This window comes from Musa acuminata, chromosome BXJ2-7 (assembly GCF_036884655.1).
Source record: "Musa acuminata AAA Group cultivar baxijiao chromosome BXJ2-7, Cavendish_Baxijiao_AAA, whole genome shotgun sequence".
In the NCBI taxonomy this organism is placed as follows: Eukaryota; Viridiplantae; Streptophyta; class Magnoliopsida; order Zingiberales; family Musaceae; genus Musa; species Musa acuminata.
This window is the reverse complement of record NC_088344.1, coordinates 3,783,561-3,804,524: the sequence shown is the minus strand read 5'-3', so window position 1 is coordinate 3,804,524 and position 20,964 is coordinate 3,783,561. Positions and strand designations below refer to the sequence as shown.

The 20,964-nt window shown below is 44.5% G+C and overlaps 5 protein-coding genes across 10 annotated transcripts; 3 read left to right on the top strand and 2 right to left on the bottom strand.

The window, feature by feature from the left end:
* The first annotated feature begins 654 nt into the window (after nucleotides 1–654).
* Nucleotides 655–5,305, top strand: LOC103990600 (serine/threonine-protein kinase STY13). 3 transcript variants are annotated; one of them, XM_009409796.3, is made up of 3 exons: nucleotides 655–869; nucleotides 1,206–2,204; nucleotides 4,712–5,305. In XM_009409796.3, exons 2-3 carry the CDS (start codon nucleotides 1,294–1,296, stop codon nucleotides 5,049–5,051), a joined length of 1,251 nt encoding a protein of 416 aa, XP_009408071.2. In that variant the 5' UTR covers nucleotides 655–869; nucleotides 1,206–1,293; the 3' UTR covers nucleotides 5,052–5,305. The 3 variants fall into 3 exon arrangements, with proteins under 3 accessions (XP_009408071.2, XP_018684970.2, XP_009408070.2); XM_018829425.2 differs by having other exon boundaries at nucleotides 655–1,042; XM_009409795.3 differs by having other exon boundaries at nucleotides 655–2,204.
* A 2,119-nt stretch (nucleotides 5,306–7,424) lies between these two features.
* LOC135616697 (coniferyl alcohol acyltransferase-like) lies at nucleotides 7,425–9,088 on the top strand. Its single transcript, XM_065116170.1, has 2 exons — nucleotides 7,425–7,914; nucleotides 8,052–9,088. The coding sequence occupies exons 1-2, from the start codon at nucleotides 7,495–7,497 to the stop codon at nucleotides 8,958–8,960; spliced, it is 1,329 nt and encodes a 442-aa protein (XP_064972242.1). The 5' UTR covers nucleotides 7,425–7,494; the 3' UTR covers nucleotides 8,961–9,088.
* A 117-nt stretch (nucleotides 9,089–9,205) lies between these two features.
* Nucleotides 9,206–10,395, bottom strand: LOC135618027 (peptidyl-prolyl cis-trans isomerase CYP19-4-like). Its single transcript, XM_065118928.1, has 7 exons — nucleotides 10,324–10,395; nucleotides 10,161–10,227; nucleotides 10,037–10,084; nucleotides 9,888–9,911; nucleotides 9,628–9,810; nucleotides 9,449–9,536; nucleotides 9,206–9,387 (listed from the first exon to the last, which is right to left on the bottom strand). The coding sequence occupies exons 1-7, from the start codon at nucleotides 10,393–10,395 to the stop codon at nucleotides 9,249–9,251; spliced, it is 621 nt and encodes a 206-aa protein (XP_064975000.1). The 3' UTR covers nucleotides 9,206–9,248.
* Nucleotides 10,396–11,279: 884 nt separating this feature from the next.
* LOC103991096 (uncharacterized) lies at nucleotides 11,280–15,549 on the top strand. The gene is made up of 7 exons (XM_009410457.3): nucleotides 11,280–13,102; nucleotides 13,350–13,440; nucleotides 13,537–13,694; nucleotides 13,802–13,853; nucleotides 13,991–14,073; nucleotides 14,276–14,369; nucleotides 14,546–15,549. The coding sequence occupies exons 1-7, from the start codon at nucleotides 11,429–11,431 to the stop codon at nucleotides 15,232–15,234; spliced, it is 2,841 nt and encodes a 946-aa protein (XP_009408732.3). The 5' UTR covers nucleotides 11,280–11,428; the 3' UTR covers nucleotides 15,235–15,549.
* On the bottom strand, nucleotides 15,383–20,727 carry LOC135616696 (RNA polymerase sigma factor sigB-like). 4 transcript variants are annotated; one of them, XM_065116166.1, is made up of 8 exons: nucleotides 20,529–20,727; nucleotides 19,366–19,532; nucleotides 18,133–18,693; nucleotides 17,588–17,788; nucleotides 17,362–17,502; nucleotides 16,635–16,835; nucleotides 16,252–16,529; nucleotides 15,383–15,817 (listed from the first exon to the last, which is right to left on the bottom strand). In XM_065116166.1, the coding sequence occupies exons 1-8, from the start codon at nucleotides 20,605–20,607 to the stop codon at nucleotides 15,577–15,579; spliced, it is 1,869 nt and encodes a 622-aa protein (XP_064972238.1). In that variant the 5' UTR covers nucleotides 20,608–20,727; the 3' UTR covers nucleotides 15,383–15,576. The 4 variants fall into 4 exon arrangements, with proteins under 4 accessions (XP_064972238.1, XP_064972237.1, XP_064972240.1 ...); XM_065116165.1 differs by having other exon boundaries at nucleotides 17,588–17,818; nucleotides 20,529–20,726; XM_065116168.1 differs by lacking the exon at nucleotides 20,529–20,727 and having other exon boundaries at nucleotides 17,588–17,818; nucleotides 18,133–18,688; nucleotides 19,366–19,504.
* Between the last annotated feature and the right edge of the window lie 237 nt (nucleotides 20,728–20,964).

The following is a 20,964-nucleotide window of genomic DNA, read 5'->3' as shown; positions in this document are numbered from 1 at the left end:
CGTAACTAATTTGTACATAAAAAGAATCAGATCGAAAAACTTCTCTCGACATTAGTCTTAATATATACAATACATTCAAATTATCTCGGGACCACTTGGGGGTCATCAAGACACTTCAAAAGCACCCTAAATATATTTCAAATGATATTTTTAGGGATACATACAAAGAAAACATGCTAAAATTTTTCCTTCTTCTGTTTCCTCTCCTCCTCTTCCCCTTCCATCATGCATCAGATTTACGTGGCTTAACTCGTAACTAAATCGACTACAAGAAGCGATGCCAATAAATTAAACTGACGTGGGCAACCCACAATGCTGACATGTAACAGTTTCTTAGCCACGATGCGTCCATGCAATGTACAATATATATATATATATATATATATATATATATATATATATATATATATGTTTTTATTTTTTTTGAACTTGTAATTTCCACCTGCAAGCACAGGTATTAAAGTATTTATAATCGCGACTAATTCTGTCTAATGAGGAAATATGGATTAAGGAAAGCATCTCTTGCCAGGCTGGCTGGCGTTTTGATCATCTCGTTGTGTCGCGAGGGCACATTTAACACGCGTTTAACAATACTTAAACGTGCCCTATAAAAAAGCCACCTCGGAAAAAGATTAATAAGTCGTGATCGAGAGAGAGAGAGAAACAAACGACTTCCTCTGTCCGCTTCTGGTCGTCGTTGTGTCCCTCTCCGGTAATCCCAAAAGAGGGTGAAAGATGTTCGCCTCCTCGCCGTTCCTCCTCTTTTCTTCCTCCGATTTCTCCCTTCCGACATCCCTGTCCTGGATTCCTCTTGGTTGTTTTTCTGCTTCTTCTTCTTCTTCTCTCGGGAGAAAACCCTCTCGATCGAGGTAAGTCTCGTCTAAATCAGTGGTCTCTCGACCCAGATCAGTTGGTTTTTGTGAGTCGTGGAATTCCCTGCTCACTTCTCCTTTAAATGCTCGCTGCTTTTCTGTGATTTTATTTCCATCTTCCTTGTGGAGTTTCTCCTTGGAGTTTGGTCAAGATATAGTGACTTCGAGAGGTAATCAACTTAGTTCAGATCGGTTATTCTCGAAAGGAATGGAGAAATAGTGTTTGATTCTTGTGAATTTTATCTCTCTTCGGTGCTATATGTTTGGATTGCGAGATTTTGGATATGAAATAAGGTGAAAACCGTCCTCTTATAAGGACTGGTTTCATTTTAGGTTCTTGGGATTTGCATTGAAGCTTGAATGCTGAGGTTCGCGTAAAAATTGGGGCTTGGCTCATCGGAGGGTTTTTGTTGGATTGGAGATGTTGGAAGGACCTAGATTTCCTGGAATCATGGGTAGCGGTGTAGGGATCGACAACGGGAACAGCTTCTATTATATGGCGTACTACCGGAAGCTCGGGGAGGGCTCCAACATGTCGATTGATAGCATCAACAGCATCCAGACCAGCGTCGATGGCGGGTCCATTGCCATGTCAAGGGACGCCAGTAGCGTTGGGTCGAGTGACTCACGTACTGGCATCCTCAACCACCCTGGGCTCCGCCAGATTGCGATCCCGAATTTCTCGGTCGACCACAGTGTCCTGCGACCTGGCAGGGTTAACCCTGGGCTGGCTGCTGATGCATTGGTGCATGCCCTGATGGATATTGGACACCCTACGGAGACTCTACAAGGTTACGAGGAGTGGACCATCGATCTTAACAAGCTCAATATGGGTCTGCCCTTTGCTCAAGGGGCCTTCGGGAAGCTCTACAAGGGTACCTACAATGGAGAAGACGTCGCTATTAAACTGCTTGAGAGACCTGAGAATGACCCAGAGAGAACACAGTTGATGGAGCAGCAGTTTGTGCAGGAGGTTATGATGTTAGCTACTCTGAAGCACCCAAATATTGTGAGGTTGATTGGAGCATGTAGGAAGCCTGTTGTGTGGTGCATTGTTACTGAGTATGCTAAGGGTGGTTCCGTGAGGCAGTTCTTGATGAAGAGGCAGAATAGGTCAGTACCACTAAGACTGGCAGTAAGACAGGCTCTTGACATTGCAAGAGGGATGGCCTATGTGCATGGGCTAGGTTTTATACACAGGGATCTAAAATCAGATAATCTTCTGATATTCACAGACAAATCAATAAAGATTGCTGATTTTGGAGTGGCTCGTATCGAGGTGAAAACTGAAGGGATGACGCCCGAGACTGGAACATACCGTTGGATGGCTCCGTAAGTGAATAATTTTACTTTCTTTTTGTATCATTACGAAAATTTCTTTAGAAGTATTTGCTGCAAATTATGTTCTAGTTCTGCTTGACCTTGCACCATAGATTTGGTATATGATTTATTAAAATTTCTTCTATGATATTTGCATGGAATGCTAAGATTTTGTAGTTCCTTCAATATCTTTTATATAATTGTTATTCTTGCTAATAAGATCTACAAATATTTGCAAGCTTTTATCTTTACCTTTATATTGTTGGAACTTAGACATTTTTTGCAAAATGTTGAGGATGACAATTGAGGTAGTCTGCCATTTGGTGTTTTTGGTAATAACCTTTTGAGAAAGCTGACAAGAAAATTCGGAGAAGTTGATAAAAAGGACATATCTGTTCCAGTTTATCACGGCACCTAACATACAGTAGGTTTCCAATTATGTTTGATTAAGGACAACCCAAAAGTCTCTTATCATTAATTATTTTTATTTGTTCAATATTGATGTCAAGTTTTGCTCTTTGTACTCATATCTTCCTTCTCTAGAGCATCTTATCAACAAATGAGAAGAATGCTAGGAAGAAATTTTTTGCCTCCTGAAAATGCAAGAAAGAAAGCCAATTTATTCATTTATTTTGAAATAATTTAAGCGTACAGTTTGTTACCTGCTTTTTAGTCAATAATTGGTGAGGTCATGATTTCATGTCCTAACATTATGTGAATGGTGTTCAAGTATTTGATGCATGTGTATGTACTTGGTATCAAGCTCCTTATTTGAGAATGACTGAGCAGAAATTTGGTATTGACTAGCAGCATCAGTGCATTTTGTTCTGTTATTGTTTTCATGCCTCTTTTGGGGCAAGCTTATATAAATAGCCCTATCTGGCAATAAAAATCACCTTAGATTCTTTTGGCAAAATCTTGACTATAGGAGAAGTTTTGTTATGAATGAACTTGTTTATCAAATATTTCATGATACTTTAGCTATATGGCATTATCTTAATTCTTATTCGAATCTTGTTGGTCCAAGTAGTCCCATAATATTTCAGATATAGCTGCATATGCTTCCAAAGACTACTGTATATGGGAAATGGTATTTTTGGTGGAAAGGGTCTTTAAGAAAATTTCTGCGGCTACTTTTCCTGTATCATGAGCTTTTCATGTTGATTTTTTTTTAATTGTGGTTTTCCCACTTAAGGTCATAAATAGTTATTAGGAGTCTAGTGGATTTCTGCAGGTTTAGATTTTCCATAGAATTTGGCTTTACCAATGAGAAAACTTTCTCAATGGTGAAACTATGCTGGTGTTTGCTACACGTATTTCTCTCATCTTATCAACAACTAGTCTTCACTTTTGAATCTAGTTAGATGTCCCATCGAATCCCTTTTATTATGCAGTATACATTGTGCCATAGAGGAAGCAGCAGGGCCACTGTTTCTGGCATCTTGTCCTTGGGTAAAATTAGGCATGTGCTTGGAATATGCCTATGATGTTGCACTGCATGCAGTCCTTATCATGCAAAGATTCCAGGAATAGTTTGACACATGGGGTGTCAAGGGGCAACTAAATCCATGCACTCTAGTGTACATGATCGTAGTGTTTATAATTAGATGAAAATAGAGTATCTAATTTTGCCATCTGAAAACACAATGCATTTACAAATCGCTAGCCCCTTTATACTGTATACACAACTAATGTAGTTGGGACATCATGGCTTTGTTGTTGTTATAAGCACATATTTGTTATAAGCACTAATATTTATTACTGAAAAACTGTGTCTCCCACAAGATAACTGAGCAAAGAATTCAACCCCAAACTATTCTATTATGTATACTACTAGTTAAAAAAGATACTTATGGAACCTTTCTGGTTTTGTTGTTTTAATTCTCCATCTCAATTATTCAATCCAGCTAATGCTTGGTAGTTGTCTTCTGCATCAGTGCTTATTGCGTAGCCATTTCTAGTGCAGTCTATTCCATCTCATTCCTTTGCAGCCTCATTGTCTTGTCAGTTTGAGAAATCTTAGTTCTTTATGATGCAAATACTAATGCAGTGACATGACATTTTGATCATGGGTTTTTGTTCAGATAATGCAGTGTTATTTATTAGTCTGTCTGATTTTTGGCATTAAAGCTTCACTGGATATGTGGAAGCTTCCGGCTGGATTTCCCAAAAGCAGTTTATTTAGAAAATGAGGCTTTACTGGTATATCATAAATTATGAAAAGGCTTATTTTTTGTCGGTGGAACATATTTCAATTAAAACATATTTTGTAGTACAGGCTCCAGTAAGCTTACTGTCTGTTATACATACAATATTAAGGAGTTTTGCAGGCCTTGCACCTGCTGTTCATTGACATGTAGGTACACAAACTGATTTTGGAAAGCAACTCTGACCTATCAATGGCTGAATCTGAACTTCATTCTCTGTTTTCTTCTTTAATACCAAGTTTAGTCACTGTTATTCTTTTACATTGCTGATTTCCATTTTGATGCTTAATTGGAGTAAGGTCTTGTATGCAGGGAGATGATCCAACATAGACCCTACGATCAGAAAGTTGATGTTTATAGCTTTGGCATCGTATTGTGGGAGCTTATAACCGGCATGCTTCCCTTCCAGAACATGTCAGCCGTGCAGGCTGCATTTGCTGTTGTAAATAAGGGTGTTCGGCCGACCATACCACATGATTGCCCTCTGGCCCTTGGCGAGATAATGACTCGCTGCTGGGACGCGAACCCTGATGTGCGTCCTCCCTTCCCCGAGGTGGTCAGGATGCTGGAGATTGCAGAGATGGAGATCATATGCACTGTCCGCAAAGCTCGCTTTAGATGTTGCATATCTGAACCAATGGCCACGGATTGAAACTGGAAGAAAAAAAGGGCAACCCATTGTATAATTCATGATGTTACGGGACTGGTTGTTGAAGTAGAAAAAAATTGTTCTGTATTTGAATTTTATTTGTCTTACCTTTGAAGAAAAGGCTACCATTTTGGTAAATCTATTTTTTTCTTTTGCTGTCAGCTGTGTTGTGTAAGTTCCATAGCTTCCATGTGAAACAAAGAGTCTCTTTACAAGATGCAGTCTTGTATTTTGTTTATATAGCTAAAAATTTGTCAGCTTGTTGTCTAAACTTCTATCCAGTATCAACAGTTTCACAAGAGTGCCATGGCACAAGATCTCAAAGACAGTATAATCTGAGCAGACCACTTGGGACATTTGAAGGGTGTGATGAATGACATAGAATTCACTCACTTTATTAGACTGGGATCAACCCACTTTTCAGTTTTTTCTATTCTTTTCTATGAATTAAAAGCTTCTGATTTATTGTAAAAAAGATCTTTTTTCCTTAATCCTTAGTATTTCTCTCCTCCTAAAGAATGAAATATGAGATGAGGCTGACGATATCATAGAGCTTTCTTTGTCCTAATGCACGCATCGTCCTTACTGCAGGCTGCTCGTGTGTCATCATAACATAATAGAAGTGATGTTGATTTTTAACAGCATGTTTCCTTTGTGACCAAACGCGATCTCCTCGAGCTATCGATTTATGGACATCATGCCAGTTTTGAGAGTAAGGTTGTATCTCTTGCTGGGTTTGATGTTACGGCTGATCTCTTCACAATAGTTAGGTTTAATAGGGTAAGTTTGAAGTGATTTGAGCCGATCATTAGCAAGAAGTTGTGTTTTTGTGGTTGGTAGATGATTGAGACCTATCACTACATTCTGATAGGAACTCTCTCTTACTTTATGATCGAAATGATCATGACCATTTTAAAACCATTGAAAAGAATTGAGCAGGAGGATTGAGTTCATCTCAAGGAATGAATGAAAAGAATTGAGCATCAACATTGCCCAACAACTACACTATGACAGATTGATCATGCAATTGCCTCTTCCTGATCTGATGTGCAGCAATTTCATCTTTCAGAAATGTACAACTGACCTAAGGATGGTGAAGTGCATGTAAACAATGTGCTAATAATCACACTGCTTTTGGATTCATCTCCACAAATGTGATGTACTGCCACAGCAAACCAGAGGTCGTCATCCTTCAATTTACTGCTGCGGTCTGTCCATTAACAACGATTGACAGCAACAAGAATGACTGCAAGCCATTCCATTCGATTCTACAGTGTTAAAAGCTTTCATATTATTAGATGAAATCTCATTGTCAGCTTGTGTGGACATGCATGGAACAACTGTTTCTTTCCTAGAGGAAAGGAGGACCATTGCTCATCATAATCTCTCAAGTTTACCCACTCACATCCACTCAATCCATCATGCATGATTCAGTGATTCAACCAACAAGTAGTTAAAAAGATTAATGACTTTGATCAACAAAGAATGTATCTTTTTTATAATCGTAATTGTGATTGTTTTAGCTTTGTTTTAAGCCATCAGTAAGTATATAAACAGATCTCTCATCATCAGTCAGTTCTTACAAAGGTATGAAGTTAGAAGATAGATGACAACATTAATTGTTCTTCTACTTCTCTTCATTCTTGAAGGACACTTAGAGAAACTGAACTCCTTGGAATTAATGAGATATTTCTCTTTTCAATGCTGAGATCTTCTAAGAAGAATTGATTGCAGGATACATGACTTCAGAGCTATCTATTAGGTCCTTCACCCTTCTCCAAAAGATCTTTCACAACAACATCCCAGATCTCATTATATCTGTTCTAGAGTTGATAAAGGTTGCACCAACAAATATGCTAATATCTGGCAAAGATATTCCAATTGCAATAATGCTAAACCCACCATTTTTCCATCAATTTATCATCCACTCAAAACATATGGTTAATCTTTCACTTTCATCTTCATTGTCTGTCAGCATGTCCAGTTTCTGCTTTTTCATCAGTTGGTGATCATTGATCTATGCATGCAATAGCTAAAAGTAACATGAAAATTACAGTCTTCGTTCTTTAAGCATACAGGTGCATGAATGTTTAGTACAATTGCTGATATAAGTATAAATACCACCAAAAGCGACATTCTAACTTGTAATATGAAGCATATTAAGTATATGAATGCTTACTACAATTGTGTTCTCTTGTGGTTAATCAACCAAAGATGTATGCATGTCATGCATGCGTGCATGGCCAAGAAATCAAACGTAGTAGATGCTTTCTCTTTCTCTTTCTTTCTTTCTGATGTGCTCAGGTCATCTGTACCGGAGCTACACTCTTGCCAAGCTTACCTCTCGATCTATAAATGAATCCCTCTTCGCCATATTTTTCTTCGAGCACTCCCACGTAGCTTCCTCCTGCTTACTCTCTTTGTGAACGACGAGAGCAACGCAGACATGGTTAGAAGCACAGGATACACGGTAACAGTGAAGGAGACGGAGACAGTGGCGGCGGCGTCGCCGGTGGGTGAACACCGGCTACCTCTGTCGAACCTGGACCTGCTCTTACCGGCCTTGGACGTCGGCGTCTTCTTCTGCTACAAGAAGCCGAGGGGGAAGCACTACCCCTCCCTGGCCCCCATGGTCTGCTCGCTCAAGGCGTCGTTAGCGGAAACGCTCGAGACGTACTACCCCTTCGCGGGCGAGGTCGTGGCGAACTCGGCGGGCGAGCCGGAGTTGCTCTGCAACAACCGCGGGGTGGACTTCGTCGTGGCCCAGGCGGACGTGGAGCTCAGGGCGCTGCGGCTATGCCACCCCAGCGAGAGCGTCGAGGGGAAGCTGGTGCCGCCCAAGAAGGGAGGAGTTCTATGTGTTCAGGTACATGCGTGGCCTATTTCTTCTACTGGCGCAGGCAATGGTGGCCTATATTGTCGAACAGATGGTGTCGTATACCTACCGATCATGCCAATCCTCTGTAATTGAATGATCTGTTTGAGCTTTGGTGGACACGACAGGCGACGGAGCTCAAGTGCGGCAGCCTGGTTTTGGCCTGCGCGTTCGACCACCGCGTCGCCGATGCCTGCTCCACCAACATGTTCTTGGTGGCTTGGTCGGAGCTCTCCACATCGAAGCCCCTGTCTTGCCTTCCCGCCTTCCGTCGCTCCCTCCTGTTCCCTCGCAGCCCGCTCCGCGTCGACCACTCCTTCGACCACCTCTACGTCCCCTTCTCCTCCCTCCCGCCCCCCGAACCTGATGACTCCGAAGAAGCCATCAACCGCATCTACTACATCGCCGCCGCCGACATCGACCGCATGCAGTCGTCCACCAAGGGGAGAACCAAAATCGAGGCGTTCACCGCCTACCTCTGGCGCGCCCTGGCGATAACGGCGGCGCCGGGGGACAACTGGTGCCGCATGGGCATCGTGGTGGACGGCCGGGCTCGCCTCCGCGACACTGTTATGTCCAGCTACTTCGGCAACGTGCTGTCGATCCCCTACGGCACTCTGCGCGTGGAGGAGCTACGGCGGATGGAGCTGGCGGAGGTGGCGGAGGTGGTCCACTCGTGGCTGCAGCAGGAAGCCACCGAGGAACACTTCCGGGGGCTGGTCGATTGGGTGGAGGCGCACCGCCCAGAGCCGGCGGTGGCGAGGATTTACTCCAAGGAAGGGGGACCGGCATGCGTGGTATCGTCAGGGAGGGAGTTCCCGGTGGCCGAGGTGCAGTTCGGGTGGGGGAAGGCGGCGTTCGGGTCGTACCACTTCCCATGGGGCGGAAGCACCGGCTACGTGATGCCGATGCCGAGCGCGACGGCAGATGGGGACTGGGTGGTGTACGTCTATCTCCTGAAGAAGGTGGCCGAGGTGCTGGAAGCGGAGCAGCCACCGGTGTTCCGCACCTTGACCTCGGATTACTATCTTCCATGAACCAACTGCGACACTGCACGTCCTCAATGCTGCCTTCCTCGTGTTTGCTGTGGCGAAAGCTTTCGATCGTGTGCGAATTCTATATGCTTTACAAAACATCAAATAACAGTGTGTGTGTTTCACGTAAAGCTCTTTCCATATATATATCAGCTGTCATCCCTCTGGCTTGCATCAAAGATCACAGCAACACAAGAAGATGAATGCAGGACAGAAGAGCGATAACATATCCAATTAGCAATCCGGCAAATGTTCTTCGAGGTTACAGCTGATAGAACAAGATGGTGTACATCACAATGGCAATTCTCCACTCTCTGCAATCACGACTCTGCTTCTGGGGACGCCACTCGCCTGCCCTACAGCTTCAATCTTGTACGCCACGTCCATTCCTGACAACACCTCACCGAACACAACATGCTTTCCATCCAACCTGGAGAACAAAGCTATCATCCGACTCTTGCAGAATCTATATACATGTAAACAGTTTCAACCAAGTCGAGTACCTTGTGAGTTTTACAGTGGTGATGAAGAACTGACATCCATTGGTATCGGGGCCAGCATTTGCCATGGACAGAAGTCCTGCACCAACCAGTAGAACAAAGCTTGATGGTTAGCACGTCATGCTTGCTGCAACGGGACAGAGGACAAGTTAGACAGGTGCGGTGCTTACCAGGTCCAGTGTGATTGAGCTTGAAGTTCTCATCAGCAAATGGCTCATCATAAATATTGTCGATTCCCCTGCCATTTCCGAACACGATGTCACCTCCCTGGATCATAAAATGGGGTATTATCCTGTGGAATGTGCTTCCCTTGTAGTAAAGACGCACCCCATATTTATCCCGACCTTTCTCACCTATGAACAAGAGCATCTCAATGCACCTTCTTTTAGCTAACACACACTGCTAGAAGAGTAAGGTTAGCATTCATTACCTGTGCAAATCGCTCGGAAGTTTTCTGCAGCAGAAACAGAGAGAGTCGAAGAAGAAAAGTTAGCTTGCTGGTTTTTACTTGTATGATGGTTGTAATTATGGAATACCTGAGAAAGATGAATCCAAAGATGAATGATCATGAAAGAATACCTGCTGTTTTCGGCACAGTTTTCCCAAATAGACCCATAATTATTCGACCTGCACGTTCATCAATGTGTTCAATGGAAACCCGACTGAGATAGCAGTAGTTTTACTTCGAACTACGCATACGTACCGACAGGTTTTCCAGCAATCTCAATGTCGAAGTAAACTTTGCTGGTGACCTTCTTTAGTTCTTCAGCCTGAAACCAACCACACAAGGTGTTCGACGAAAAGGAACTTGAAGCCATTACATCTCATGGTTAATTAACGGACCGATATCTGGAGAAGACAATAACCTGGATCAGGGTGATGCTGCCGAAGAAGAGGAGGAAGCACAGAAGAGCCGCCCGTGAAGAAGCCGACGCCATTACTTTCGTCTGCAGTGCCACCCCTCTCGCCTAGCAAGGCTGCGACGTGGTCGAGGTCCGGGCTTGGACTTGTTATAGCACCAGGCTGATCGCGTGGGACGTGCCATGGCGCTATTTTTGGAGCGACTGCTGGATTGCATGCCATGGAGGGGAAGAGAAGAAACACCTTAACAATTTAGCCAGAAGGAACGCGGCGGGGTCTCCTAAATTTCTCTTGGCGAAGAGAGACTCACGCAGAACTCCAACCTCTTCGATGGTTAGGCAAAGAGGGACGGAGACGCTCATGTCCAGCTCGAGAAGATGCAGACGAAGACTTCATTCCTTCTCGCAGTATAATAGAAGAGAGATTATTATTGAAGTGGTTCGGCAGTATTATTTGCTCTCACGTAGAATATTTTATTTAAGAAATTTAAACCTATAAGTTTTTATTTTTTATTTTTTTAATTTGAATAATAGAGAAATCATAGAAGGCAAATATATTATAAAAATATTTTTTATTGAGATATCTGGGTTGATTAGTACATTAAGTGATAGGTCTCAATGTAATGAAATTATTTCTTATTTTAAAATTTAAAATTATATTGAGAAAACAATTAAGCAATTTTTAGCTGCCGTTTAATTTCCTTTAATTAATATCTGCAGGAATTTTTTTGGAGACCATGCATATGTATATTAATTTCTTCTCTTATATATATATATATATATATATATTAATTTCTTTGGCATCATTATGATTTCGAAAGGGGTATAATAATAATAATAATAATAATAATAATAATAATAATAATAATAATAATAATAATAATAATAATAATAATAATAATTGGAGGAGTGAGGACTGTTTAATAAAAGGATGAAAAAAAGAAAAGAAGAAGAAAGAGAAAGCACAGACGTCCGAACTCCGCTCGCGCCCCTCCACGACGCCTCACGTCTTCGTCTCTTGTTTCGCTTATGCATTCTTCCCTGAAATGGCGCGGTCAATGCTGTTGTCCCTCCGCGCAGGGCCACCAACATCTCCATCGACGCTTCCATCATGATGACGACGACGACGACGGCAACGACGATGACGAAGAAACAAGAACAAGCGAACGGGAGTCGCCGACATGGGTCAGCACAGGATGCACGCCAACACCATCCGCACAATCATCATCACCATCACCACCATCATCAGCCGCATCGAGACCATCACGACGAGGAGGAGGAGGAGGAAGAAGACGAGGAGGCTGAAAGCGAGGAGGAGGTGGGGGAGAAGGACTGCTTCTTCGAGCCCCTTGACCGAATCCCATCGAGCGTCTCCTTCCTTGTCGACCTTCCCTCCGACTCCGACGAAGACGAGGACGACGACGTCCGCTTTTCCTTTGCCTCCGCGATCGCCCCGCCAACCGACCTCCGCTGCGTCACCTTCTCTCGAGAAGAGTTCCTCGTCGAACACAATGACAACCCCGACCTCGGCGGCTACGACTACGACGTTTGGATGGCTGAGCCCACCTCCATCAAGGAGCGCCGCAGCCGCCTCCTCCAGGGCATGGGCTTCGCCAGCAGCAAAGACCTCGCCGCCGCCCTGCGGAACCGCAGCAGCAACCTGAAAGCCGTCAGCACCGCTCCCGCCGCCAGCGGCGAACACGCCCTGGAATCTGGGTTGCCACCTCCCTATCCCGCCCCGTCGCAGAACCAGCTGGCGATCGTCAAATGCCGATCCGACAACGAACTGGTGACGACGCGGGGCGCCCCCCCCTCCGCCGAGCCCGCCCTGCCGCGCGCCGCCTCCGCCCCGCCAACCCTCTGGGGCCACAGCGCTCAGCAAAAGACCGGAGCCGGCGGCGGCGCCGCCGGTGTCAAAGAAGCGAAGGAAGGCGGCAGCCTCGTGTCCGCCAACGGTGGGGTGTGCCGAGTCAAGAACCTCGATACGGGGAGGGAATTCGTGGTCAGCGAGCTGGGCAAGGACGGGACATGGCGGCGGCTCAACGACGTCCAGACCGGGTCGCAGATGTCCATGGAGGAGTTTGAGCAGTTCCTCGGCAACTCCCCTATCGTCAAGGAGCTCATGCGCAGGGCGAATCTGCGCGGCAGCGGCCGCGAGCCGCAGAGCAACGACCAGCCCGTCCCGTCCCTCGACGGCTCCAAGAGCTCCAAATCGGGCTACAGGAAGAAAAGGGGCTGGCTCAAGAACATCAAGTTCGTGGCGAGCTCCGTGACCGGGCTCAAAACGGAGAAAGAGAAGGGGGACGCCGGGTGGAGGGCGGCAGGGAAGTCGTCGGCCGACAGCTCGTCGGAGCTGATGAAGGTTCGCCAGCACGGCAAGTCCTACAAGGAGCTCACGGGCCTCTACATGACCCAGGAGATCCACGCCCACCAGGGTTCCATATGGAGCATCAAGTTCAGCTGGGACGGCCGGCATCTGGCCAGCGCCGGAGAGGACCGCGTCGTCCGTGTATGGCAAGTCCAAGAATGCGACATCCTCTCCTCCCCGCTACGGCGCCAAGAGGCTCGCTCTTCTCGCCTGTCCATGGCGGATGGATCCCCAGAGCGCTCCCCTCTCCTCGGAACCCAGCCCTCGAAGAGCACCAAGAAGAGCAAGAGCCGCAAGAGGTCCGTCCCTGACTACATCGTGATGCCGGAGGTCATCTTCTCACTCTCAGAGAAGCCCGTTTGCTCCTTGGAAGGTCATCTGGATGATATCCTGGACCTCTCCTGGTCTAAATCTCAGGTTCATCCTGCACTCTGCCACCATATTCTAAATCACATGATAATTACGTTCGATGCAAGATAGGTAATGCAGACAGCATGATTCGGAGTTGGACTCGCCTTGTTCTGCTGAAGAACAAGGAACCATCTCCTTCGTAATGATATCGAACCGCCCACGCAACTCATCGACCCATCTCAATTTGCTCTTTGTGTTTTGTGTTCTCCTTCATCGTCGATAAAATCCTGAGGAGGAATTCATTACTTTGCAGCATTTGCTATCATCGTCGATGGACAAGACGGTCCGATTATGGGACATCGAAAGCAAGCAGTGCCTGAAGCTATTCGCCCACAATGACTACGGTAAGGCAACGATTATGGTCATTACAGCCACCACGATTTATTTCTTCCGGCGAAGCTCTCATCCTGATGTCTTTGCACGGTGATGGAATTGGGCAGTAACATGCATCCAGTTCAATCCAATAGATGACAGGTACTTCATCAGTGGCTCTCTTGATTCCAAGGTTCGGATATGGAGCGTACCAGAGCGTCAAGTCGTAGACTGGAATGATCTCCACGAGATGGTTACCGCCGCCTGCTACACCCCTGATGGCCAGGTGCAATGCAATCAAATCCACCATCATCTACATTGCTATTGTGCTCGATCTCAGAGGATACATGTGTTTTTCCGATTGGTAATTTGGTTGCAATCCATCTTTGATAGGGTGCTTTGGTTGGCTCACACAAGGGGAGCTGCCGGTTCTACAAGACCTCCGGTATGGCCCTTCTTCTTCTTCTTCTTCTTCTTCTTCTTCTTCTTCTTCTTCTTCTTCTTCTTTCAAGTTCCTATACTTGCGTTGCTCTTTGCTTGCATGAATCTCCAGTTTCCTTGTTTCTTGGTTAATGCCTGCAGACTGTAAACTTTCTCAACAAGGCCAGCTGGATATACGGATCAAGAAAAAGAAATCCCATGCGAAAAAGATCACCGGATTCCAGGTAAAGCCGCCACTGTGTTCATCCTCGATTCCAAGGTAACATGCAGCAGCTTCTTTTACTCCTACTTCGATGACCATGGTTTTGATCAGATAATAAGAGAACGCGGTAGGTGTTTGATCCGCTCCGCTGCTAGCATCAAAATCTCCATCTGTGCATGAACAGGGCATTTGCATACTAGATTGACTCACTTGTATTCAAACAGTTTGCTCCCGGCAATCCATCCCAAGTGTTGATCACCTCTGCTGATTCGCGAGTTCGGGTCTTCGATGGCCCCAATATGGTTCACAAATTTAGAGGTAAGAGATGCCTATTGCAACCAAAGTGCCATCTTTCTTGCGATCGATGAACATTAGAATTAGAAGAGGATTTCTGTGTATTGTATGCATTTAATTAAGCTTTTCTGCTGTTGAAGTATCGACTGCAGAATGAGACATCCCTGTCAAGTGTTTGATGATAGTTCTGAATGAGACAGGATTCCGAAACACCAGCAGTCAAATCTCGGCGTCGTACGCGTCGGAGGGGAAGTACGTGGTGAGCGCGAGCGAGGACTCGTACGTGTACGTATGGAAGCGAGAGGCGGGGCGCGTCGTGGGCGCCGCGGGCAAAGGCAAAAGCTGGACCACCACCCGCTCCCACGAGTACTTCTACTGCAAGGACGTGTCCGTCGCCATCCCGTGGCCCAGCGCCGGAAGCCAGTGCTCGCCGCTGTCGCTGCCGTCGCCCACATCCGGGCGCTTCGACCGGCGGCCGCCGCAGGAGGAACCCCTTGGCTGCACCGACTCCCGGCGCTCCACCGCCTCGCTGGAAGACATCTTCCACAGCGGCAGGAGACCCGCGGCAGCTCTCTCCAAGAAGAGCTTCTCGGAGCGGGGACCGTCGTCCCACCGGGAGGAGTTCAGGAGCGTGTCCCGCTGGGGGATCGGCAGCGACTCGTTCGCGTCGGGTGGGGCGGCCTCGTCCGTCGTCTCCGATCCCGGGACCCTCTCTTCGTCCTTCTCGTCCTGGGGGTGGTACAGCGGCGGCAGCACCAGGACCAGCAGCACCGACCCCCCGAACGCGTGGGGTCTCGTCGTCGTCACGGCCGGCCTGGGCGGCCACATCAGGATCTACCAGAACTTTGGCCTGCCGCTCCGCCTCGGCCGCCAAACCAATCTATTCTGAAAAAGACATCTTCCTTCGCCGATTTCCTTTGCTTGGATCAAGATTCCGTGACCATCTTTTTGGATCTTGAGCAACATCAGATGCTGCCACCACCAGATTCTGCTGGGGAGAGCTACCGAACACAACAATCTTTGATGCCAGCGGTTGGTGGCGCAGCAATCAAAGTGTAGTCATTAGTGCTGTTGTCTTCTTGCAAGGTGTCGTCTTTGGAAGCATATTTCATAATGTACAGAAGCAAACTTTGCCTTTCTGTTGCAACGATCTCCTGTAATTGTTGGAAGCTGATGGTCTTAAAGGAGAAGAATCAATTCCTGACATCGATGCAAGATTTGAGCAGCAGTATTAGAGGCGGAAACGATCGTGAACTCGAGCCTTTGACTTCGAATCGAACACAGCACGCCTTCCCGTCCGGCGCTGACATGCCACTCGTATGTCGGACCGAGTTCGGGTTGGAGGCACAGCCATCGACAGCTTCGACGTGGAAAAAGAGCAAGCCGTCAGCGTTGACTCGAATTCTCGATACGCCTTCTTCACAAAGGGATCACTAATTATACACCAACGGCATCCATCAGTAATTCTTCTCCTGGACATAAAAATCAACATGAAGATTAATCAGAGAACGAAATATTTTCATTTTTCCACTTGAAAATTTACATGGATTTTGCTGGGAAGCCAGCAAAAAAATAACCATTTGATCTTATCATTCTGTGCTCTGATGGTAGCTTACTAGCCAAATCTACTGAGAAATGGATTTTAGAAATATTTATGGAGAATTACCAATCAAATGTTGATTTTTACATCAGTGTATCCTGGAATTCATATCCAGCACATTCAGCAAACACAGATAGATCACTGCTAATTTTGGAAGCTTTGATTAAACAATTGCACGTTCTCTACTATAAATTTTACATGTTTCCTCATCCTATGCAAAATGTGAAGTGGAGAAGTACAAATTCTGATGGTTGGATGCGAGAAAAAGAATGTGCAGCGACGACGATGGGGCGAAAATAGACTTACGAAATTATATACTGCTGCAAATTCTTTGTTCTCTTCTTGCTTTTCAGTTTTCTAAAAGCGCAGAACTCGATCTGCCGAATCCTCTCCCGGCTTACTCCCATCAGCTCCCCTATCTCTTGCAGTGTCTTCATCCTTCCATCTTCTAATCCAAATCTCCATCTCACGACCCGCTTCTCTCTTGGATTTAATGTATCCAGCACCTTGTTCAGATCCTCTCTCATGAATTGCTTGATGAGTATGTCTTCCGATGTCTCAGCATCAGGATCAGCAATAACTTCCTGTGAAGCATGAAAACATCGTTCAAACTCAAAGACATGACACCAAAAGTGGGATATGTTGATGATATAATGTATGCAGGGATTCTAAAATAGGATGTAACAAACTGAAGGTTTTAAGGTCTGATTGATCCCAATCTTCTGATCCAGAGATCTCGGAGCTTTAGGGGTCAGCATCACTGCAGCAAACCTCTTCATTGACAACCCAGAGGCTTCTGCGACTTCTTCATGATCAGGATGCCTTCCGTTCTCACTGTATAGTTGCTTTTTGGCCTCTCTTACTCGGTATGTGGCTTCAACCATGTGAAACTGCAAGACCCATAACACAATTATTTTTCAACTTTTGGAGAATCAAAAGCAAATAGAATCCTGATGTTTCCCGAGTGAATGGGATTTAGAAATTAAATATTTAATGTTTAGCTTAGAGGTTGAGCTCCAGATTTTACGGCTTGCTCCCATCATTCATTTCGTTTTAAAGGTTGGAAGTGTCTATCTCCTTATGAAGAATGTTCAACTTTATGCGATGAAATGGTGGGTACCTAGAAACAGTAATGAAAAAAAAGGGAGGAGAATAATAATCTCTGACTGCACTTTGAGGACCGAAAGTTGAAACAAAAATCTACAGGGCAACAAACAAACATGGTGATATCATGCATGTTTTTACAATCTGCATTTTAGCAAACAATTCAAGCAAAAATATCTAATTAATATTGAAGAGCCGGTACATTTCTAAAGCATTCATATTACAACTATGTTCATCTTTTCTCCTGCATTTAATCTCCATCTTATAATGCCTGCTGAAAAACCAACATAAATATATTAAAAGAGAACTTACAGGCAACCGAATAGTCCTGGATTGTTCTGAAAGAGATTTCCGAACAGCCTGTTTGATCCACCAATGTGCATATGTTGAAAACTTAAACCCCTTAGAAGCATCAAATTTTTCAGCACCCTTTATGAGGCCTCTGCATCCTTCCTGCCAAAGAATTTAAGATCAACATTCCGAAATTGGACACCATAGAAACTACAATCAACCCCCAAGGAGCTACATAAGCAAGCACCTGAACAAGATCTTGAAGGTTCATTCCTGCATGCTGATAGTTTTTTGCTATTGATATAACAAGTCGTATGTTACTTGTAATCATTTTGTCCTTGCAAAAGGTGCCATAGTTTAAGCGTTTTCTAAGAGCCTTCTGGTCAATTCCAGCAGCTGCAGCCCATTGGACAAAGGTTGGTTGACAACCATTTCGCTCTGTGAGTTCCTGTTGTAACCTTTCCATCTTTAGTAGATCCTGATGGCATTCAGTAGAAGAAAAAAAAAATTGAGATAAATGCAAGTGGAAAAACCACTCTGATTTTGCAAGTGATGAGAACTAGCCAAAAAACTGAAAGTTCTACTGTAATCAATATAAATTTATCTTTTCAGCTCGGCTTGTGTAAAAGTATATCCACACATTTTACTTAACCACAAGTACTCCATTAAATAAAATCTTGCTATAAGTCTTAATAACCATTACAAGCAGACAAACCAAGGAGGAAAGCTGTTGAAGCCATTCAAAAGCATCTATGTTAAATGGTTTGAAGCTTCTGGTGCATCAAATTGTACCTGAATTCCCTCTGATAATTCGACCTCTTCAGCTGCTGTGAGAAGCCTTGATGTACTTGTTGTTCCCCTTAAGTAATGCAAGGGATCTGAATAATCAATCTCCTGAAGAGTAGAACGTTTTTTCTTTCCAGATGACCCGGACTTCAAATTTAAAACACCAGCAGCAGCCTTTTCTGCTGCCCTTGCCCTTCTAGCTCTCCTTTCAGTTTGACGCCCAGATCTCACAGCAATGTTTTCACAATATTCCGTTTCTTCTACTTCAGTTTCATTGTACATTGAACTGGAAATATCTTTACGCACAGATTCATCTAGGGTAACATTGTCTTCATGGGATGCAGTTTCAGTGGCAACAGAATGGTTGGTCATGCCAGTCCATTCTGTTTTGGAAAGGTTAACATTCTCAACTTCTGCTGATGGACTCTTCCTGATCATCTGAGCTGCATCTTTGGCAAGTTCAAGTGCTGCTCTAGCAAGAGCAACTGCTTCAGCTGCTGCTGCTGCTATTACTGCCTCCTCATTCGTGAGAAGTGCTTCCGAAGCCCAGGTTGCTTCGAAGCTAGTCTAGACACAACATGGAAGGGATGTCTCTAAATGTGATATAGCAACATTAATTATAGCAGAATCTTAAAGAACTCAAGAAGGTAATAGGGTGACAAATGCTCCAGAAAAAAGAAGTGCTTAAAACATCAGTTGTATCTTTTACATTTAATTGTCAAGTCACCAAGTTAAATTCTGCATAAAATTTCTGTAAAAATAGAATTTGGCAACAAGGAAGCATGAGTGATTCCACAAAGGAATATATTAAGTCCACTACCAGAATTTGAGGTTGGACCTCTTAATTCTACACAGTAGCAAATTCAGTCATGGAGGCCCCATCAGCTAGTTAGAGAAATTTCACTATCCTTCTCATTACTCAAAAATATAAATTCTGGAAAATTTCCCATCAGCTAGTTTTCCTAAAATTCTTATTCTCACATAAGATCTGGCAATTATTAAATAGATAAATATGATGTAATGTAATTAAAAACTCTCCCTCTTCACAAGACAATAGATGTTGTCAAACTAAATCTTCACTTTATAAATTCCCAATTCCCCTGGTCAAAAACTTACAGTCTCACAAGTTCCCCAGACAAATTCATTATTGTAAACTTCAGAAACGGACCTTTCCTAACCTTGGACATGAGGATTCATTGTGTAATAATTGTTACAATACCTCGCAAAGTAATTACTGACCTTGGTCGGTAGGCCAACAGCTCCAGTATAGGTCAACGGTTTAATGGCACAGGTAGATAAGGAAGTTGAACGTGCTTCCAACGTAGGTATTTGCTCAAAATCAATCAGAGCTGTTTTAGGGGATAAAACACACCGAACCTGGGACCAAACTGATTCTCTGGCCTTTGCTGCAGCCAAAGATTAGAAATAACAACAACAACAATATTTAGAAGTTATAAACAAACAGGCAAACAACTCAAAATGGTGAAATAATATTCACAAAGTCCCATGGAATAGCATTGTTCGATAAACAATGGCGTACTGCATTAGAAAATCAATGCCTTTATCAGTGTATGTCACTTGCGATTAAAGCTGGTTAGGTCCCAGGGCAAAATAGATAAATGGTAAGCTGCTACAAAAGGGCAGATGGATGTATCAGACCTTTCCTTTATGTGATCAAACACATCATATTGTGGTATTATGCCCTACCACAAGGAAGTACAACTATCCAATGACTGCAGAAGTAACAGTTCGACAGATTTTGAGTCCACTAAGGACTACATGATTAACTTTCACAGATCAATGTGTAAATTTTATTGAAGAAGACTGAAGCATGTTGGTGTTAAACAATGTTCCAAACTTAGGATTCTAGGTCCATATTTCCTAAAGGCTTAAAGATCAAATGCTCCTGTTGATAGTACTCCAATTTCTGCATTATGTTCAATACTGCTGGGCAGCCTTTGCAACCCACTAAATCACCAATGCTAACAAAAAATTTCTACAATAACTGTTCAATATGCATCTAATACATAAATTACTTACAAGCAACCATGAAGGAACTGTGGGTTTCTATGCATATTCTAAACCTTGTAATGTTTCAGCAAGAGACTCAGCATAGCACACGAGTCAAATTCAACAGTTTGAACTACTACCACATCTTATATGAGACGATTCGGTAACAACAGTAGCTGACAACCGTAAAACCGATCGCAAGGATCAGCAACCAATAAGCGACAAAGGGCAAAAAACAGAGTAGAGCACGTTCCTTCCACGGGCATTTGAACATCAATTCGCTGTAAATAAACGATTCTACAGAGTTTCGATTTTTTCCACAAATTTGAAATCGTGGGTAATTCATCAAAAGACCAAAGACGAACCAAATCAAAAGATTAGAGCTTGCTTACGGTGAAGCGAGGGGAGAGAGAGCCTGGAGTGGGAGTCGGAGGTGGGCGGGGGCTTGAACTGCGGCACCAGGCACGCCATTGCCGCCGCGACGCCCACCGCAGGCGGAGGACGAACCAAACCGATAACAGGGAGAGGGAGGAGCCAAGCGGGGGGACCTCCGCGGTGATGAATGGCCTCTGGGTCGGACACGGGAGGAAGGGGTTGGATATGGAGCGGGGCATCAGGATAAGACCGGACCACATCAAGCGGCTCGGTTCGATAGCACGGTTAAATTGATTTAGACCGGCCCATATGAACCGGCCGGTTTCCAACTTGAGCTGGGTCGCGGATTATAATTTGGTTCAAAACATGCACGAGTTGACGCCAAGTTTTACTGTGCACTTGTGGAGCTAAATCACGACAGGACCATTACACAGATGTCTAATTAAGCCCTTA